Here is a 20,959-nt window from a genome sequence, read left to right as displayed (position 1 = left end):
CATGATGGGGATGTGTGGTGGCTCTCATTACATGATAGGAAGAAATGGATGAGATGTGGAAGTGGAACTTCCTGATACGCAGTGGTGAAACAGTTGCTATGCAACAGAATCCAGTGGTATCTGAGTGGGATAAGAGACTGTGTGGCGGGAGAGAAATGTCCTGTAACAGCTCCAGAAAGCTATTGGGAGAATCTGAGTTATCACAGTGTTGAGCATTAGGAACATGCAGGAGGTATCGATCTGCTGTGCCCTGACACTGATAGTGTCACTTCAGCTGGCTGGCTGGAGCAGAATCCTTTTATTTGCTGTAGCAGATGGGGATGGTATTTGTAGGAACAGAACAGGTGATTGTACTGGTGACTTGTATTGTTTAATCTTTTTAGAAATGATAAGTTGTTCTGTGCTGTGATGTGACCTTGACTCCCAAGCTTCTCTGGTCCTTATTCTGCTTAATGTGTTAGTTCATGCCTGCAGGATTTGAGGCTGCACATACTAGTGTCAGTAAGAGCCAATAAGTGTTCTGTTACTGGTGAGACCAGTGGAATACTGTGTTCAGCTCTGGGGCCCTCAGCATAAGGACATGGAGCTGTGGGAGCCAGTCCAGAGGAGGCTGTGAAGATGCTCAGCAGAATTGAGCACCTCTCCTTTTAAGGCAGGCTGAGAGCTGAGCTTGTTCAGGCTGAGGAGAAGCTCTGGAGAGACATTACTGGAGCCTCTCAGAACCCAGCAGGGACCTACGGGAGGTCTGGAGAGGGACTTCCTACAGTGGGAAAGGCTTTAAATTGACAGAGGGTGTTTTAGATTAGATGCTAGAAAGAAATTCTTCATCATGAAAATGCTGAGGCACTGGCACAGTGTGCCCAGAGGAGCTGTGGCTGCCCTATCCCTGGAAGTGTCCAAGGCCAGCTTGGATGGGGCTTGCAGCAACCTGGGCTAGTGGAAGGTGTCCCTGCCCATGGCAGGGAGATTGGAACTAGATAATCTTTTAGGTCTCTTCCAGCCCAAAGCACTTTAGGATTCTGTATTATAAACCATTGTGGGTATTTTCTTGTTTGTTTGTAGTTCTGTTCTCTCAAGTTTGAGACTGAAATGTTGGAAATTCTTTCTACTAACTTTGGTATGTCTGTTCCCCCCTTAGTAAATGGGCTCCTATTGTCAGCAGTGTTTCTCTGGAGCTGTAAAGCCATCAGCCTCTAACTGTGCAGTTCAGGAGTGGGTGACAGGACTTTCTTGGCAATAGTACCTCCTTGTGGGAGGACACAAGAATGGCATAAAATTCACTGCATTCCATGTGCATTTCACACTGCTGTAGTTAAAATTAAAAAATGAGATGAGAAAGCCAATTGTAAATACAAATAGAAGAGAGGAAAATGTGATACTTGGATGGGATTTCAATAGGAGAATGAAAATCTATTCAAATAAATAAAAGAAGAAAGCATAACTTTGTTGATCTTGCCTAAGCCAGTGAAGAGCCCCTGGCTGTTGTCAGAGTGATGCTGAGCAGTGTCTCTGAGGGTGCTCGCTGCCTGCGCTTGGTGGCGTTGTTGCAGTGTCTGTACAGACACAGCCTGGCACGAGCTGTCAGCTAATTGCCAACAGGCTCACAGTTCACTTGTTTTTAAAGGAATTTTCATTTTTGGTGCTGGATAAAGTGTGTGAATCCTCTAACTGTTTAAAAAATTACCTGTGGCTGAACAGTGTGTTTTACATTTGCCTGTGCCTGAGCAGATTTTTGCAGGCAGGTATAAGTAACAGTCATTTGCCACAGCAGTAGCTGTCAGTAGCTGATCAGCTGATGGTAGAGCAACATTTACTTTGGGAGTCATCATATCTGGGTGTGTTGAACAGAGTCTTGGAAATATCTGCCTGACAGTAATTGTGCAGTTATGATAGATCCTGGCTTTGGTTCTTTGAGTTGCTTTTGGTTTGGTTGTCTAAAAGAATTGAAATACTTTGAATGCTGCTGTTTGTCTGAATTTCTATTTGTGCCACTAAAAGGACATTTTTTGCGTTTCATTGTTTGTGACAAATGTAATTATGGAAAAATATCCAGTTGATGGGAATTAAAATAAAAATAGATTAAATGGAATCAGATTGTCATGCTGTCTACTGCAATTTAAAGAAGTTTCAACATCATGTTGTTGTTGGAGCTGTCATTTTCTGCTGTTTGTATTTGTAGCTCCTATCTGTCTAGCCTGCATCTTATGGATCTGTTTTAGGGTTATGATTTTATGTGTTCATCTGGCCATCCCAGTTTATGCTCATTTCTAAGGGCTTGGTTGTATTCAGACCCTTCTGATTTGTGTTTGCTCACAGAATTGCAGAATGTTGAGGGGTGTAAGGGACCTCTGAGGGTCATCTGGTCCAGTGCCCCAGGTCAGGCAGGCCAGCAGTCTGCCCAGGACCATGTCCAGTCAGGTTTTTAACATCTCCCAGGATGGAGACTCCACAGCTTTCCTGGTTGGCCTGTGTACTGCTGAGTCACTCCTGCAGTGAAAAAATATTTTCTGATGCTTACATGGAATCTCCTGTGTCAGTTTGTGCCCATTGCTTCTCCCCCTGTTGTTGGGCACCACTGTGAGCAGTCTGGCTCCATCTCCTTTTCACCTCCCTTCAGGAATTTATGGTGTTTGTCGCTGTGGTCCGTATTGTTGAATTTCATTTACCAAACTTCTCATTGGAGAGCAGTATATTGTGACTGGCAGTCACTAGCTCCATGGCACAGATTTCCCTTTATGTCAGTCAGATGTTTGAGTGTATGAGGTTTTCATTCCATTAACTTATATTTGTAATGAGAAGAGCGATATTTGATTCCTTTCTGTGACCAGGAATTATTTAATAGCAAGGACACCAAAGTACACAGTAATATAACAAGTAGTGACTAGGGAAGTTTAACAAAGCTGCTGCCTTTGTTGTGTATGGTTAAAAGTAATAGTGTGAAGGCCAAGGGAATTATTTTAGAGTAAAATGATGCTGTAGAAGAGAAAGGGAAAGAATGGAAGATGTGGAACATTACCCTGCGTGATCTGTAATCATTGACCTTCATTTCAAGGCATTAGGGCAAGAAAGAGATAGCAGATTTATTGGCAATACTTGTGACTCGCCAGATAACTGAGGGAACTTGAGTGACTTCCTTTCCTCTGGGTGTTGTGATGCAGCCTAAGGCAGCGTGTCTCGTTCTGCAGGTCAGGCCCTGCAGGTGTCAGCAGAGGCGTTCACCAGCGATCCCTGCTCCCTGCCCCGGAGGCAGGCTGTGGTGCCAGCCGCTCGCTCCCTGCTGGCCGCGGTCACCAGACTCCTCGTTCTGGCCGACATGGTGGACGTGGCCTATCTGCTGCAGCACCTGACTGTGGTGAGTACTGCTCTGCTCTCCTCAGGCTCCTGTGAGCCACAGCTGGGGCTGCTCAGGGCTCTGCGGGCATGGAAAACTCTTCGTGTACTTGAGCCTTGTAGGTCTCATGCACGGAGCACCTGGGCAGCTGGGGCAAGTGTGGATTCTAGATGAGATTTGTGAATGGACCAGAAAAACTCATCTACTTGCAGCTCAGCATATTTGATCTATTTTTGGTTCCTTTTTTTCCACTAATACTTTCACTAATTTCTAAGAGACTAATAAAACCACAAATTTCTGTTGACTTCCTGATATTTCAGGGCAGAGGTGAATAATCAATGCCACCTGTCATAATGCCTCATGCCACAAGAGACTCAGTGGCTTAGAGGACCATGTTGAAACAAGTTCAGTTTGATGAAGAAGAGAGAATGAAAATTGCTCCAAATCAGACTAGGAAAAGTATTTAATAATAAAAAAATGTTGTGTGGGCTTCAATACTGGGCTTGAAAAATCTCCACTGCTGGAGATGCACTCAGGCTAAATTAACACTGACTTGCAGAAGCTTCTGTGTTGTTCTGTAAGTTTAAATTTGTCAGCTGTAATAGGAATGGCCTATGTCTTTTGCACTGCTTATGGAAAATGTTCTCAAATTATGATATTTTTCATGGTAGTCTATTACATTTTTAATGTTTATTTTCATTATCCCAGATGCTATCTTCTGAGATGTATTTGAGTATGTTTTACATGAGAGAGCTAAAATTAGATGGTTTTCCTTACTAGAGTTTCAGTATTTCTAAATGGTTGTCTAATTGACTTCATGTTTTCCATCTGAAAATTAAAACAAAAAATAACTGAAAATGGTGAAAGAATGCTGAGTATCATTCAGGAACAACTCCAGCACTGCAGAGGGCCATTAAATTGTTATCTTCTTCCATATTTCCTCTTAATAGGAGGGAGAACTGAATTTGTAAATGAACCCTTAGAATAAATTAGTGTGGTAAAACACTCTCAGTAAAGCCAGTGCAAAAAGATTCACCCTAGTTGTTAGAGGAGAGTGTGTTACATTTTGCATATCTATTTAGTCTCTGCTCTGGCTGTTGAACTTGCCAACAGTGGTATTAGCTGTAATGGTGTCTTTTATGTTGACATCTAATTAGGAAATTGACTTAATGTAATTTCAGCATATGCTATTGAACACCCCTCAGTTTCTAACAACTTTTGGTCACAGCTGACTGAGCCAGATTTAAAGGCAATTAAGTATTTTAATGAATTTCAACATGGCTCTATTCTAAGTGTTTAACTGTAATCATTATACTTTAAATTCCCTTAGGAATTCAGTTTTTCTTCAACATGGTCTTGCTCCCACAAAAAGACATTGTATTCACACAGTGTCAAAGTAGACCTTGTCTTTGCTGTATCAGTTGTAATATTCTTGGGTTTTTCAAGTTCATATGCCTTGAAAATCAACACCTTAAAAGTTTTCACATGTTTTTCTTTGCACTTGCTCTAAAGCCTTAATACTTCTACCATATTACCCTGTTCTTCAGACATGGGTGTTACAGCTGTTATCGTTTAAGAGATGGGAAATTTCATAGCTCTTTATTTCCATGTCTCTGAGCACTGCAATTTTTATGGGGTAGACAAAATTGATTTGAAAAATTAAAAAAAAAAAGTAATAGTAGAATAAAAGACATAAAAATTCTAATCAAGGCCCTTTTCTTTATTTGCATGTATAAAATGAAAGAAGTTGGTTCAGCATCATGAAAGAACTCCCTACAGTATTAGTGAGATCTTGCTCAGTATGAAAGTTTTTAATGGGGAATTACCTATTCAAGTATCTAATATTTTTCAAACCCATTTATCAAAGAGTGCTGAAAATTTTTAGTCTTGGTCACTCAATAAAATGAGTTAATTCCAACAGTGATGTTTAAAACTATAGCTTTTTCTACTGACAGAATACAGGCTGGATCATTAAACTTTAATTTCCTCAGTAACCTGGGAATAAAAATAGAAGGAAAACAAAGACAATGTGACTGGCTGTCATAGAAAGCCTCATCTGCTTTTACCTGTCACATCTGCCTGTTGATGTATATCTAGGAAAAAAGGATGAACCTCAGCTGTCTCCTTCCAGTTTATGTAGTCTCTAAAAATATTGATTTCTGTACATATGTAACTTTTCAAAACTAGAAATAACAGGTAAGTGAGTTTGAAAGGATTTGATAATCCTGGGAGGAATTTCAAACTGAATGTTCAAAACCACAGCTTTGTGAACAGGAAATTAGCTATTTTAGAAGTTTTGCTAAGAAAGTGGAGCGAATTTTGGCTGTTTAATGAATTCTATCAGATCGACACCGAGCAAAAAGTGAATAAATGTGTGTGTAAGTAATGCTTACTAGATGCCAGTACAAACCCTCAGTGACTGGTCACATTCTGGCACAGAACACTTCTGGCCACTTGTCGAATTCACAATCCTATAAGACTCTGAGGGTGCAAGTGCAAACAGGAAGATCCTTTTAGAGTTCACTGAAAAAATAAAGTACATCACACCATAAAGAAAGGTTTTCCTTCCTTAAATATATTTTTTTTAAACAGGGAGCAGTTTAAATAATTACCTATCTCTGTCTGAATTTCCATGCTTAAAGAGTTTGGAGTTTCTAAAGTAACAACTGAGTTCTGAAAAATGTGATCAGACAAAGGACTGTCTTCTGTATTGCACTCTGATTCAGAGCTGTGTTAGCAGCTCATCCATTATGGTTAGTAATGCTCGATATTATTTAATTAAGTGAATTAACAGACTAATGGTATTGCTTAAATTTATTGATCAGAAGAGAACAGCAGGAAAGTAACAAGTTTGGAGAATTTCATTCAAAGAGCATTGGCAGTCTGTCTGTCTCTAATCAGTTTCAGATCATGCTGAGCCAACATGTTTTAGCTGCCTTTTTCCTCTTCATGTCATGCTTGTAGATTTACGGTGCAAGTCTTCGTATTTTTCATGAATGCCTCAGACAGCATGATCTTTACAAAATGCTTGCTTACAGTTCTTTAAAACTCCTGTTGGGGGAAAAAAAGAGAGAATGGCTACTGATAAGAAGCAACATGTGAAGCTGGGCCCTGTAAGTGTAGTGCTGTCTGTTCCTCCCTTTTCTGCAGAGTATTCAGCAGCATTAAAAATGTTCTGAGCAAGAACTCAGTAGGGTTACATAGAATGAAAGAGGAAAGTGACCTTGGGCTGCCCTGTGCTTCAGGTGTAGGGGCTGGGTTCAGCTCCCAGAACTCTGTTAATTGATCAGATCCCTGTGTGGAGCCTTCCTTCCCTCCAGCAGATCACTTTGGCACGTGGACTGGTGTGAGTGTTAGATGGTGTAGCTGGTCACTAAACATTTCATTTTGGACTGGGGGGATTCATTTTGCTCCCCATCCCTGTGCTCAGCTTCAGGGGCTTGGCTACCTGGAAAACAAGTGGTCCTGCTGCTGAAGACTCAGAGAGAAGTACCTCAGACTTTTCCTCTTTGTCACTCTCTTTCCCCCTGTGTCCAGTGAAGGATGGTGATTGTCCTTAGCCCTCCTTTTGTTCCTGATGTGTTTATAGAAACCTTGTTTTTTACAGCAGTAGCCAGATTAAATTCTAACTTCTTGCCACCTTCCTTAGTTGGGCATGGGTCACTCCTGTGGCAGGGAGACTTCTGGAGCATAAGGAGTATTAAGAAGGTGACAGGAGTCTTTGAGAGAACATTTGGCTTCTCCTTTGGTTCACACTCCTATTTATTTTCTCATCAAACAGACATTCCTGCTACCAATGAGAGGTTTGTCTGTGATGCGTGGGATGCAGTTGTTTGGAATCAGGGCTGCAGTGCTAATCATCTCACTCTGCAAATTCTGTGGCACTCTGTATGCGCAGTAAATAACAGAGGAAAAGCAGCTTCCAAAGAATTGCTTTTGGAACTGGCTTTTTCAAAGTGAGCATCCTTTTGAGTGAGTAGGAATCTGGATCCACTTCTGTGCTTGGTATATGAGCCTCTTGACTGCTACTTTGTAACTTGTAAAAATAAATAATTGTCAAGTTGTGGGATGATAAATTCTGACTGGAATGTTAAGTTGTAAACATAAAGCTTGGGGAGATCTGTAACATAAAGGTGGTTTGTAGAGAGGTTAATACAATGCTTGAAGTCATCAGAAGTACAGGTGAGTGTGAGAAGTCCATATTGTGTCTGGCGATGAAGTTGGAAGGTATTAGAAAAGCAGAGGCCTGTTTGGAATAATTGTTTGGACTGTGCAGATGCCTGCATGCTGCGCTCAGTGGCCAGTGCTCCACTGCAGTCGACTCTGTTTGAAGCTGTCAGGGAAAGAAGCTGAAGGCTTCCCTTGGGAGTGTCTGTGACTGTGCTTGGCCTCTGCAGCAGCAGGCATCACCACTGAAGTGCTGTGCTTAGAAGAGAATAATATGGAAGTGATATTCTGAAATTTCCTTCTCTAGAGTGCTAATATGGGAAGGCACATTCTAGGCTGGGAAAATAATCTTGGGAAGTTATCTTCTCCTGGCAGGTTATTTATTGGTAGTATAGCAACAAAGTTGGTGTAATGTAGAATGGCTTGTCTGATCAACAATTCAAGCATGCAGAGATCATTCTGATCTAGAGAAATGTATTTTATAACTAATTTGTGCTTTGAGAGGCAGAAATGAGGAAATGCATGCAAAACAAACAGTCTCTGCTTTATCATCAGAGTGTATGTCTTCAGACGTTTTTAAAATGACAGCAAAATTATCTGATATTTTCTGAATGGAAAAAGCTGTGAGCTGCTTTCTGTAAACCTCTCCAAAGAAGGCACATTGCCCATTCCATTACAGCAAAATAGGAGAAGTGCAGCTTTTTTCTCATAAGTATGTATGTTCAGTAATTGGAATTTAAGAGGGGTTGTGAATGGCTTTTTTCCAACCATATCTCTGGGTAATTTAAATAGTACATTTAGTTATAATTTAGTCTTTTAAAGAACCGGTACCTTCTCAAAACAGAAAGGTATATTTTTTCAATGGACAGCTTCCTTATGTCAAAATGGAAGTAAAATTTGCTTCTTGTCCTTAATTCAGTTCTTACTAATCCATATGAAAATAAAGAGAAATGTTTTACCAATGGAGAAAGTAGCTCAGTGCTACTGTACTGCCCTGTGCAGTGGAGGATGGTAATATTGATACTCTGAAATAGAAATACTCTGATTTGTGCAGCTCTAGATGAAGAGAAAAGAGCGAGACTACAGACTTTGCAGCAGCCCTGGCCCTAAATCTAAACCAGCTGTGTAGAGGGAAACTACGTACAGGAAGTGCAGCAGGCCCTTTGACTGCATCATCTTTGTAAAGGCAGACTCCCAGGGAGTGACATTGCAGGTGTGTGCAGTAGCATCATGCACAGAGTGGACAGGCAGGATGGGCTGCCCCCATCCCTCTTCCTGTTTATATGGGGATTGTAAGGTGCTTACCAGGAATATGGCTTTGTGCTCTGTATCCAGTGATGTTACTTCCCCCATTTCTGAATTATAAGCAATGAAGCACTTTGCACTGCATGTTTATAATCTCATAATTCTGTGTCCTGGCCTCCTGTTTAGCTGGTAAGCCATTAATTTTCATGGCTCATATTGAAGATGAAACGTAGTAAATTTTGGCTTAAGCAGTATCAAAATTTTAGTATGATTAGTTAATTTAATATGATTTCATTTTGAAATGTGCAGCCACTTTTTTCTTTGATCTCATTGCCTCATTTTTGTTACATATGACAGCAGAGCAAAAGTTCCAAGGCTCCTGAATGTAGGTGGAAGGATAGTGGAGAAAACCCTCAAAAATGCTATGTCAGGAGCTCATAAAGACAGCAGAGGATTCTCAGCTGTTAATCTGCTTTACTGCAGGAGAAACTTCAGCCAGAGCTCACCTCTCATCTTTGACATTGCAGTGTGTAAGATGTGAGACCATAGGACTTGCAGTCCTGATGCTTACAGTCACACTTACTAATTGGATGAACCATGTCAGTATCTGAGGGGAGCCTGCAGGACTCTACCTTTCCCTAATCAGGCACATCACACTTCCAAGCAAGGAGGCTGTGTTGTAGCACTCTTCTGGCCCATCCACATCCTCTGAAAGTGTGATCCTCATCACTTGCACAGTTCTGATGGTATTACTTACTTTGTGGTACCTAAAATGGCACGCTGAGAGTTGCTTCACTTGGGTGGAGCATTCCCTGTGTGCTGGTTTCCAGTCAGATGAGTACGGAGCCTTCATTCAGCCATGTGTTGATGGTGCCTGCTCAGGACGCTGGGGCTGCTGTGTCATCCACCCTGCTTTACAGGGCCAGGGTGCTGGGCTCTGCTTCTGCATTTGGTAGGTTTGGGTTTCCTGTGAAAGGAATGCTGTGATATTAATGAATATAAAGTCATGCTCTTCTCTTTAAGGTACAAAGTTGTCTGTGCACTGTCTATCTGTGCTGGGAAATTACCTGTGGTAACTTGACAAACAGAAGCAGCTCTGATAAATCATAGAGATATGATTTTAGCACAGAGGGAAAATGAGTCCAGGTGGCTACCTAGTAGTGCCACTGAGAGCAAAAGTAGTAAAGGAATGCTACTTCTCAGCTTCCAGAAACTGTTCAAAGCACTTTGAAAATGTAATAGGCAGAAAAAAGCTTCTGTGAATCTTTTAGGATTATTTATATGTGGTTATTGGTAAGAGAAAAAAAGTCAGGAAGTCTGATATTTCTTTTCACCTCTAGACAGGGGAGATGAGAGAGATTTTTTTACCACTCACCCCAAAATGCTGGTTCACACTGATAGAAGTATGATGCAGAAAGATCCACATGTAGTTTTAACATATGTGCTGATAACCTTTGAATGTCCAAGGCACAATTTTCTGATTTCCTGCTGATGACAGTGGAAAGAGCATATCTATGTTTTCTTAAAATTGCTTGGTTGATATTTTATTTACTTTTGAGTTAAATTTTTAAAAAGTGTTTCTCCCTTAGATCTAAAGACAGATGTGGATGTTCTGGCCGTTACCCATCAATTTTATTGAAGCATGTTGCCCTTGTAGTTACACATTTGATTTGTATTTGATCGTGCTCTCATGCTGCTTCTTATATCTCTTTCCAGAGAGCCAAATGTATTATTAATGCTTAGGTTGCTGCAGGACATAAAGAAGTGAGTGATCTTGCTAGCAGAGCTCCTGTTAATGAAGAATTGAAGCTGTGGCATTAAGTACATCCTTAAAAGGATGATGATGATTCTACAACTGTATTGTAGTCTAACATGTTGAAGATTATCTTAAAAAAAAAAACAAAAGACCCCTCAAGAAAAGACTGTACCTTATGTTTATTTAGTGAGTTTGGGAATCATTGGAGACTTTTTCCCTGTATTATTCAATCCCACAACAGGGTGCAACAGCTTTGGGCTAAGTTCTGGAGAAATATGTCAAGGTTTGAAGCAGAAGGTGCATGATGAACCTGCCAGAGACATCATGAGCAGTTTCTTACACACTTGAAAAAAAGCAAAGACTGTGGAGTGCTTTTGGTCACCTTAAGCTGAACTCAGGTCACGCTTGCAAATGTTGCAATTAAGTTGCTTCCAGCTAAGGGGTTAGCCAGGAGTGGGAATTGATGAAAGCAAACATTGCAAATGCAAGGCTTTCAGATCAGCTCTGGAGCAGAGATAAAATCTGAAAACAACAAATCGTACAAAAATTGGAAGATAATGAAGTCAAACAGAAAAGAATAGAGAGTATTGCAGTTTTGTCTTAGCATGTGTGCTCTGTCAGCCATGTCAGTACAGAATTCAGGAACATATACTTTGGGTGAGAAAGTCTCCAGTTACTCTACCTCATTCAGCACTGCTAGAGGTTAAGATAAATTACAAATAGATGGAAACACTGCCTTAACTTGCCTTTTGGTTATGAGAGCAGTGAAACTGAAATGAAGGCTGCAGAGCAGCAAACAGGACATGCTAACTTCCCTGAAGGTTCCAGGCAAGTTGTTGTAAATTGTCAGTGGAAATCCACTGCAGCTGCTTATTATCCCCAAGGAGAAGTACCTGGGGCTGTTCAGCATCAGCTGCAGCTTGGGCTTGAGCTGAGTCACCTGCTCAGGGATGAGGGGCTCTGGAGCACTCCACATCCATGATCAGCATGGGCTGTCAGTTATGTTCTCAGCTTCTTAAAGAGGGACAGAAGATGAGTGGAGGTTTGGCTTTGTTTTCTTTTTTTTTTTTTTTTTTTTCTCCTTCTGCTCCTGTGGTTTATTATTCAAATTCAGTGTCTGTAGTTTAAGCAAAAGTATAGAGCAGTGTGGGCTGTAGGTACTACAGAAGTGCTAAGTTGTCCAGAACTGAGTGGAAAGCAGCCCATTGCCTCATTGCCTGGGCACTGGTACCACGGGTGAGCTTCACCTACAGGCCCTGGAACTGCAGGAGGCTCAGACAATATTTTGGAAGGATTTACAAGTGTGTAGTTCTTCCTGATTATGTCAGTGTAAATATCTGTTTATAGACTTGATGGTAATCACAGTGATAACAAAATATTCCTGAGCTACCTGCAGCTTTGCATCCATCACATGCTCATGAGGTGAAGAAGGGAATTTACAGCTGGGAAAACAGCAAGAGGAGAAGGCTCATGATTTCCTGAAGGTAGCAAGGAAGCTGGACCTCCAGTTCTCTTCTGATACAAGTCTTAACCTTTCTGTTACAGTTCCTACAGCTGAGCTGGTGTGGTGCATCTCTGAAAAATACCAGTCCTCTTAATAATAGTGTATGCATGAAAGAAGTTTTAAATTTAAAAGTAAGGTCTACAGTGAAGCATAATTGGAGTTGTCACAGTTTTCATGCAGAATGTGGGCACGTTGCCTGAGGTGATTATCCAGTATTAAATTACTCTTAAGTAAATTAACTTGATAAGAAGCACCCTGTGATTTCTAAGTTCTACTGTTATGCTTGATAGAATGAGTTCATGGCCTGTATAAAGTTGCATACACTTTTCTTAGTTGAAAAGAAAGTATTTAAATCTGTGTGAATTTATTACTTCCTGGAACTTGGCATAGAAAAAGAACTCACCTTTAGAGATTGATTGCTTGTATTTGGTCTGACCTATGAAATGAGAGGATTTCATTTTATTGAGGAGGGCATATGTACAATGCTTTGAATTCTGTGATTGGTTTCAAAACAAAACTGCAGGAATATGTGGAAGGTTAGAGGTGACAAAGCTCAATAGCCTTAGTATTTAGAAGAAAATAATTGTAATACAGAATGAAACACAGCAACTGTATGAATGATAATTTTTTGTTGTCTTTGTTTTTTTATTTTCCCTCACAGTTTCAAAGAACATTTGAATCTTTAAAAAATGTATCCAGTAAATCTGATCTACAGAAAACCTACCAAAAATTTCAAAAAGATCTGGAAAACCTTGATTACTTGGCATACAAACGTCAGCAGGTAAGACCATGGAGGCTTGTAAGAAGACAGAATGCTGGGCATGAACAGGGTGGGTGGTAAACCTGCTGTGTTTGATGCAGTTACTGCTCTGTCATTGGGCTCTGTGCTTTGTGCAGTGCCAGGTAAGGCAGCAGGGGGTGGGAGGGGCAACCTACCTAATGCATATGGTGCTGGACTGCTGGGTTTTGGGTTTTCAGCAGAGAGAAGCACAGGTTAAACAAGTCAGTGGGACTTAGCAGACATTAAAAATTGCATAAACATGTAATTTTCTAAATGGAAGTGTATAAAAGTACTATTTGCAATCTTTTACTTGAAAAATTAACCAAATTCACCTAGTCACTGGAATCCAATACTTTCTATACATGCGAACCACTATTTTTTTTCTCCTTTAGAAGTGAATTTGTGAGGTTAGTATGCATCAAACTTTGAAGTGTACATGGTCTTCGATTTGAGTCTGCAAGATCAAAGTTGAATTGTTAACATGTGTTTCATGTTGGATGTTCTGACACTTATACGTAGCTGATGTGAAAATATCAGCTCTTGTTATGGGTATTCACTAATTTTCTTCTCTTGATGATAAGATTTACCTCTGCCACACATAAAGGTGAAAGCTGTGACATTTCTATGTGGGGGTCGTTGTGGTTTGTGTTTTCCTGAATTCTGTCACTTGGTGTCAGTGTTGCCAAACAGTTCATGTGCTTGGGGCAGATCGCTTGCAGCTATTTATGTCAGGTAATTGATTAGATTACCTGTGTCTTAGTTAATTTGCATTGTTTATCTGAGCAGTAGTTACCTGGTTATGGGGAGGAGTGTTTTATCTGCTTGTTGATACCAAGATTTTCATTTCAGTAGAACTTGCCGGAGAACCTGCAGTGAGGGATTTGAAAAGTGGATGTATGTTTGTATTTAGTGTAAAAGATGCTTTGAATTTTGTCCTGCTTTAAAGAGAAAGTAATCTTTTTGTGAAAAGATTGAGAATTGGTTGGATTACTGTGCAAAAATCGCTGACCTGCTTTGGGACTGAAGCTATTGCAAATTTGGGACATATTTATGGAGTGTTTAATTGATATTACGTTTAATTGATAACAATTTATATACACTTGTATTAGGTTAAGGGTATATTCATAGTCCCTCTGGCAAAATGCTGAGTAACTGCATCTGTTTGGAAACAAATGTTTGTATATGGTCTGAGTGTGAATCTCTTGGTGGTAAAATAAGGGGTTTATATGCTGAAAACAATGAATGTTGCCTTTGAAAGTTATCTGCTTCTGTACCTTTTCTTCAGACATGAGCCCTGAAGTGCAACATAGCAAGGTACTTCTTCAGTGGGAAGGTTTATAGGACAGATGGGAAATCAGAGCTGGGATTTTTAAAGGGTGTTCAAAATGTCCCACATTGACTCAGATTAATAAATATAGACCAAACTTCTATGAGTGGCAACAGTATGCAAGTGGCAGACTTGTTTGGGGTGATGGTTGGGCAGCACCCACTAGAGAAATTCCTTTGGGTTGGGAATATCTGTTTATAGCCAGGCTGCCATTTTGAAATGTGCCAGGAGGTGCCTACGTCTGAGAAATATAGATTTTTGTTTTTGTCCAGGAGATAGTCTGGCAATTCCTTTGAATTAAAGCAACCTTTTAATTTCCTTGATACTTTCTCATTCTGAAATTTGACAAAAAAGAATAGCTATATGCCACAATGAGTACCAGAACTGATTCTCTTGCACTGTGACTTTGTGGAATGTTTCCAGTAAAAGCTAAGTAAAATTTACATTGGTTTGTATCAACCTAAATATTATTACCTTTGCAATATGAATGTTTTCAGGGGAAGTGAGAGGACAAAATGTTAAAGCACTTGGGGAAAAGATGGGACTTAGTGATAGGTCCCAGCTCTGCTCTTGGGATGCTGTGGTAGGTGCACACTTCCTCTTCTCTTCTGTGGGTCTTTGTTGCTCTTGGAGGGAAATTGTCCATATAACGTTCAACTGGAATGGCACTGGTTTGAGGTTTATTATAATTATCTTACTGTAAGGTCATTTAAGGAGAGTTGGGCAATAGCTGCAATAAAAATGGACTTACAGTGAAGTTCAGTGGTATTTAGCACCTGTCAAACTGAAAAATTGCCACCGTTGCTGCTGTTCTCAGTGCTAACAGTGCCTTTAGGATGCCTGTAGCAGTGCTGGCTGTAATCCAAAGACATTCAGTTTTTGACTAGAAGCCTCCATCAATGTGTCATCCTATAGCTGACAACAGGACTTCAGTATGTGCACGCACACTAAAGCAGTATCCTGTTGTAAATTGTTCTGATTTAAGGTTTGCTTGTTTGATGTTGATTTTATGCCCTCAAGGAAATTGTTTGTAAAGGACTGAATCTATGGGAAATAATTCTGGTTAATCCATTTTAAAAATCATTTTAGGATTTCTTTCTGATGTTTGTTATATTTATAAATGTTTTAAAAAGTTGTGTTGGAAACTGAAGGAGATAAGGGCTGTATCAGAGACATTTATGGGGCACACAGTGATTTAGTCTGCTCATGGGAAATAGTGCTTGCAGAAGGTGCAGCAGAGCCATTCCCTGTTCTGGTTCACAGTCCCTTGTTGTCAGTACTGCAGCTGCCTTCATGATCATACAGGTCACATTTGCATTTTGAAAGGTTTAGTTTTGAATGAAGGCTTGCTTCTTCAGTCAAATGGTACTTCTTTTTGTTAAAATGGATTAAATGCACTTTTAATCTTCAGCTTTGATTGTTCACTTTGGTGGGAGAGAATCAGAAGAGTGAAGGTGAGAACTTGTGGGTTGATAAAGTCATTTTAACAGATAAAGCAATAGCCATGCACACAAGGAAAGCAGAACAAGGAACTGATTGCCCACTTCCCATGGCTGGGCAGGTGTTCATCCACCCCCAGGAGAGCAAGGCCCCATCACGTGTGACAGTGACTGGGGAGGACAAACTCCATCACCCTGAATGTCCTCCTTCCTTCTTCTCCTCCCCCAGCTCTGTGTGCTGAGCACGGCCCCACATGGGCTGGGACATCCCTTGGGTCACTTGGGCTCAGCTGTCCTGGCTCTGTCCCCTCCCAGCCCCTCACTGGTGGGGCTGGGTGAGGGCCAGAGGAGGCCTTGGCTCTGTGTGAGCTCTGCTCAGCAATGCCCAAAACATCCCTGAGCTACCAACACCCAACAAACACCCTGAGTTACCAACACCCAACACATCCCTGTGCTACCAACACCCAACACATCCCTGTGCTACCAACACCCAACAAACACCCTGAGTTACCAACGCCCAACACATCCCTGTGCTACCAACACCCAACAAACACCCTGAGCTACCAATGCCCAAAACATCCCTGTGCTACCAACACCCAACAAACACCCTGAGTTACCAACGCCCAACACATCCCTGAGCTACCAACACCCAACAAACACCCTGAGTTACCAACACCCAACACATCCCTGTGCTACCAACAGCCAGCAGCACCCTGAGCTACCACTGCCCAAAACATCCCTGTGCTACCAACACCCAACAAACACCCTGAGCTACCAACACCCAACACATCCCTGTGCTACCAACACCCAACAAACACCCTGAGCTACCAATGCCCAAAACATCCCTGTGCTACCAACACCCAACAAACACCCTGAGCTACCAATGCCCAACACATCCCTGTGCTACCAACAGCCAACAAACACCCTGAGCTACCAATGCCCAAAACATCCCTGAGCTACCAACACCCAACAAACACCCTGAGCTACCACTGCCCAAAACATCCCTGTGCTACCAACACCCAGCACCCTGAGCTACCAATGCCCAAAACATCCCTGAGCTACCAGCAGCCAGCACCCTGAGCTACCAATGCCCAAAACATCCCTGAGCTACCAATGCCCAAAACATCCCTGTGCTACCAACACCCAACACATCCCTGTGCTACCACTGCCCAAAACATCCCTGTGCTACCAACACCCAACAAACACCCTGAGCTACCACTGCCCAAAACATCCCTGTGCTACCAACACCCAACACATCCCTGTTCTACCAATGCCCAAAACATCCCTGTGCTACCAACAGCCAGCACCCTGAGCTACCAACACCCAACACATCCCTGTGCTACCAACACCCAGCCCCCTGAGCTACCAATGCCCAAAACATCCCTGAGCTACCAGTGCCCAACACATCCCTGTGCTACCAACACTGCTTCCAGCACAAATCCAAAGCACAGCTACTGTGGAAAACACCTTAACTCTACCCCAGCAAAAACCAGCACAGTATGAGATTTGTTCACTGAAGTGCTCCACTCCAGCAGCTGGAGACAAGTTTTTGAAAGAGATTATCACTTATCAACTGGCAGGTTTATTTTGTGGCAAACCCTTTAAAAGTATGCTGGAAATTGGAGGGAGTTCAGGGTGAATTATTTGTTGTCAAGAAAATAAGCATGATGATAGAAAGCTGACTGAGCTCCTTAAGTTATCTGGAAAAGGTTATGGCTTAGAAATGTCAGGAATAGAGGTACTTAACTAAATCTTTATTCTAGTACAGGGAAATATGAGAAGAGCCAATGGATGGGAAGTCAGACAAGTTCAAACCAGAAAACAAATGAACATTTTTGACCTTTAAGTACTGAGAGGACTTAGTTAAGAGGTGCAGTACATTAATCACTGCTTGTAGCCTTTCTGTCCATTGTCCATGCCTTTTGAAAAGATGTGAAATAACTGAGATGCAAATTAAAGGGCAAGAATTATGGATCTTTCTGTGGCTTGTGCTCTTGGGGGAATTTGAATGGTAATTCACTTTTTTTCCTCTCCAGACGTAAGAATGACACTACATTTGGTTGTTTGTTGGAGGGTAAGGGCAGAATTATGTCTTCTGAATTGCCATCCTGGATTAACAAATGGATGAATTTGTTCTCTTTTGTATTTACCACTCTACCACTGTCTAATCTTTTAGATTTTAGGGTTGGATGTGTTGAGATCTTGTTTAGGAATTTTCAAAGAAGCCTTGTACTTTACTCCAGAGTAATTTTAAGGACATTATAAGCATTTGATTCCTGTTAGATTTCTGAAAATGCCTTCTTTTGTTTTCTCCTTTAATATGTAGTCACACACTATTGATTATAAAATGAGGCTATAGGTTCTATTTCCAGTATTGTAGCTGCTTATCTCCCCTTGACATAGGAACAACATCTATCATGCTGTTGTGTAATTAAAATAGTTGATTTATGCATTCATTTTTTAAAAAAGCAAACAACAAATTAGTCTCGGTAGCTAAGATAGTGAAAAATTATGACAATTCTGTTCTCAGCCACCTGACTTGTTTTAGTAATTCCATAATTATAGCTCTGTCATTTGGTCCTTGCTTCTGTCTGTCCTGTGTATCTCTGTGGCTTGCTTAATGGGTGAAGAAGTTTTCGTTTTCCCTGCTCACCTGAAAGTGCTCATATTCCCTGTGCTTATATTTTTTATGTATTTAGAGTTGTAGGGGGAAGACTTTCATATCAACACTTCCCTAGCCTTTGCCAGGGGAAACTGCTAAAGGGAAACTTCCCCAGGGAGTTTTAGCAGCTCCCTTGTTCAGCTGGATTTGTGTCTGTCAGTTCCAGCCTGAATGATTTTCATTTATGTCTCCATGTGTGCGATTTTTCTGTCTTTGCATGGATGCTGAACCTCTGAGGAAAAAAGTCATGCCTCCCCTCATCTTTCCAAAGCTCACACTGTTGCTGTTTCTATGAAACTGAATTCGTTCTGGCTGTGCCCAAGATGTCTTCAGTTTGGATTAAAGATTTCAGTCTAGTCTTGTCTCTCATAAATGTAGCTGAAATGTCTTGGGGGCCAAGGATGGATGATGCTTTACATTCAACCAAGAAGTCACCAGGTAATTTAACAACAAACAAACAATACAAAATTGAGTGTTACAGTGGGAAGGAAATGAGATCTTCAGCTAGAAATTAAATTACAGAGACAACTAAGTAATGTTATAAGGGCATGACTTAAAAAGCTGTAGAGATTTTTGTGTGCATTCCATGGGGGACTTGGATACACCACCGATTTTGCTCATGAACATTTGCTATGGTACCATGAATTTCTCCTGTGAGACACAATGGTACCAATATGAATATGGTACCATTATGAAATATTGACATACCAAATTTGATGTGTTGGGTGGTTTATCTCAGTTGGAGGTAGTGGCTAAGATTAAAAATCTATTTTTTCAGTTGACTAGGAACCAATTTATTTTTTTGTCCTAATGAAATAGAATGATACTTCAGGTGATATGTTTATGCTAATGTGTGTACCAGAATTTGGGGGTGTAAATGGGGTCAGAGTCTACGAAGAATGGTTCTTAATGAGGCACTGATAACTGATTTTATGACAATTGCAGTGTTCTGTTAGGCAGCAGTGTCTCAAGGGGAAAAACAAAACTGCAGTTTTATACAGCAGGAGTGAGGTGAGCTTTTTCACTTTCCTGTGAAGCGTTGCCTATTTGGTTGTTTCAAATCATACATTGTGCAGCTGACTCTTCCTGCCTACATGTGATGACTTGTGCTCATCCTTAATGTGTCTTGTCTGAGAAAAGCACACCTATTTTTGAACATTGCTGTGAGTTCAGATTCTGCCCTACAGTGACTAATGGTTCCTTGTCTTCCCTCCCCCTCAGGAAATAATTTTCCTTTTCCTTTTCCTTTTCCTTCTTTTTTTCTTATCCAAGTTATGCTCAGTAGTGAGGCAACCAAAACAGACCCCTGTGGGAAATTATTTAATGAATTTCTGTAGCTGCTGAGACTCACTGGTAAGTGTTCTGAAATCTGCATTGATTCCAGAGAAATTGAATCAATTTTTCCCATTTATTTATGTAAAAGTCCTGTGAAGGATGTCAGAATCTAGTCATATAATGAGATACTTGCTACTAATCCTATGACTACAAGCCCAGACTAATTTGGCAAGACTTGATCTGGACAAAACTGTGGTGGCTGTTACTCATTCCTGGATTTATTTCTAGGTGAATAAAACAGTGTCTTTCCTTATTTGCTGTAATTGTTTTTCCTCAGGAATGGAAGTGTAGCTGACTGAATGAACTGCTCAGTTTCTGTCCTTGACAGAGGAGGGGTCAGGTTTGTTTCCTTGCAGTGCCCTGTTGTCGTGCAGATCTGCATTGTCTCACACTGGATGTTGGAGCAAGGAGTGTTCAGAGCGTTGTCATCGGCCCTGATGGTTCATTCAGCCCACTCCATGTGGAACACATGGCTGTTTATTTGGCAGGGTTTTGTCATGCCTCTCCAAGAGAGCCAGCATTAAACTGCAGTGGCTTTCAGAATTTCACATAGTTCCTCCTCCTTTGTCACAATCAAATCTTATAAATGTTATAAAACATAACGCTTTCATAGTTGTGCATGAGAAGCAGTATTTATGTTTGTTCAAGATCTAAGTGCTGACTTCCTCTCTCTGGAAATAATTAAGGAATGTTATTTTCAAAGACTGTGCTGAGTTCTTTGGCCTTCTCCTAGATCTACAGCTTTGTATGTTTTTATGGGTCGAAATCATCACCTAGTAAAGTGATATACGATTCTTGGCTATAATTGAAGGAGAAAATGCATTCCCTAATTTTCTGGGAAGTAACATATCTGCATATTCTACAGAAAAAGCAAGATTTAGAGAGGATGCTTCCTTTGTTGAACACTATAAAAACGATGTATGTGCTATTTTGATTTGACATTCTTTTCTTTCCTTCTTTAAAATTACATGGCCTGGAGCAGTAGGGAGTGGTGACTATAAAAAAAATTCTTTACTGAATCGTAAAGGAAAACAGAGAAGTGGGAGATACATATATAGATATCTTGTAAACATTTTCACATTTGCTTTCTCACAGCTATCTTGTGTGACCTTCAGCAAGCCTCTTAGTACCAGATCTACTGGAGGACATCACTAAATGCCTTCATCCAAGAGTTAAAGATTTATTGCTGTATAAGTACTTGCCAGTAAGGTTCTGTGGATATTTGAAGTTCCTTTTTTCAGGCTTTAACAGATTTATGTCAGTCTAAGTAAAAAGTTCAGTCTGAGGACAACTGACATTTTTACAGGCTCAGAGACAGTATGTACCATATAGTCTGAGCTACTGTTTTTGTTTGTGATGAGAGGTTTTTTTGTTAGGGGATTGGGTTATTTTTTTTGTGCTTTTTTTCTTAG

General features: G+C 40.8%; 1 protein-coding gene across 1 annotated transcript in view; it reads left to right on the top strand.

The window, feature by feature from the left end:
• CTNNA3 (catenin alpha 3) overlaps positions 1-20,959 on the top strand; it is a 431,599-nt gene that overhangs the window by 12,888 nt on the left and 397,752 nt on the right. The window contains exons 4-5 of the mRNA XM_066555001.1: positions 3,186-3,352; positions 12,665-12,784. Of these exons, the coding sequence (XP_066411098.1) occupies positions 3,186-3,352; positions 12,665-12,784 (287 nt within the window). The remainder of the gene's footprint in view (positions 1-3,185; positions 3,353-12,664; positions 12,785-20,959) is intronic.

Source organism: Molothrus aeneus, chromosome 8 (genome assembly GCF_037042795.1).
Source record: "Molothrus aeneus isolate 106 chromosome 8, BPBGC_Maene_1.0, whole genome shotgun sequence".
Lineage (NCBI taxonomy): Eukaryota > Metazoa > Chordata > Aves > Passeriformes > Icteridae > Molothrus > Molothrus aeneus.
This window is presented reverse-complemented; position numbering and strand designations above follow the sequence as displayed.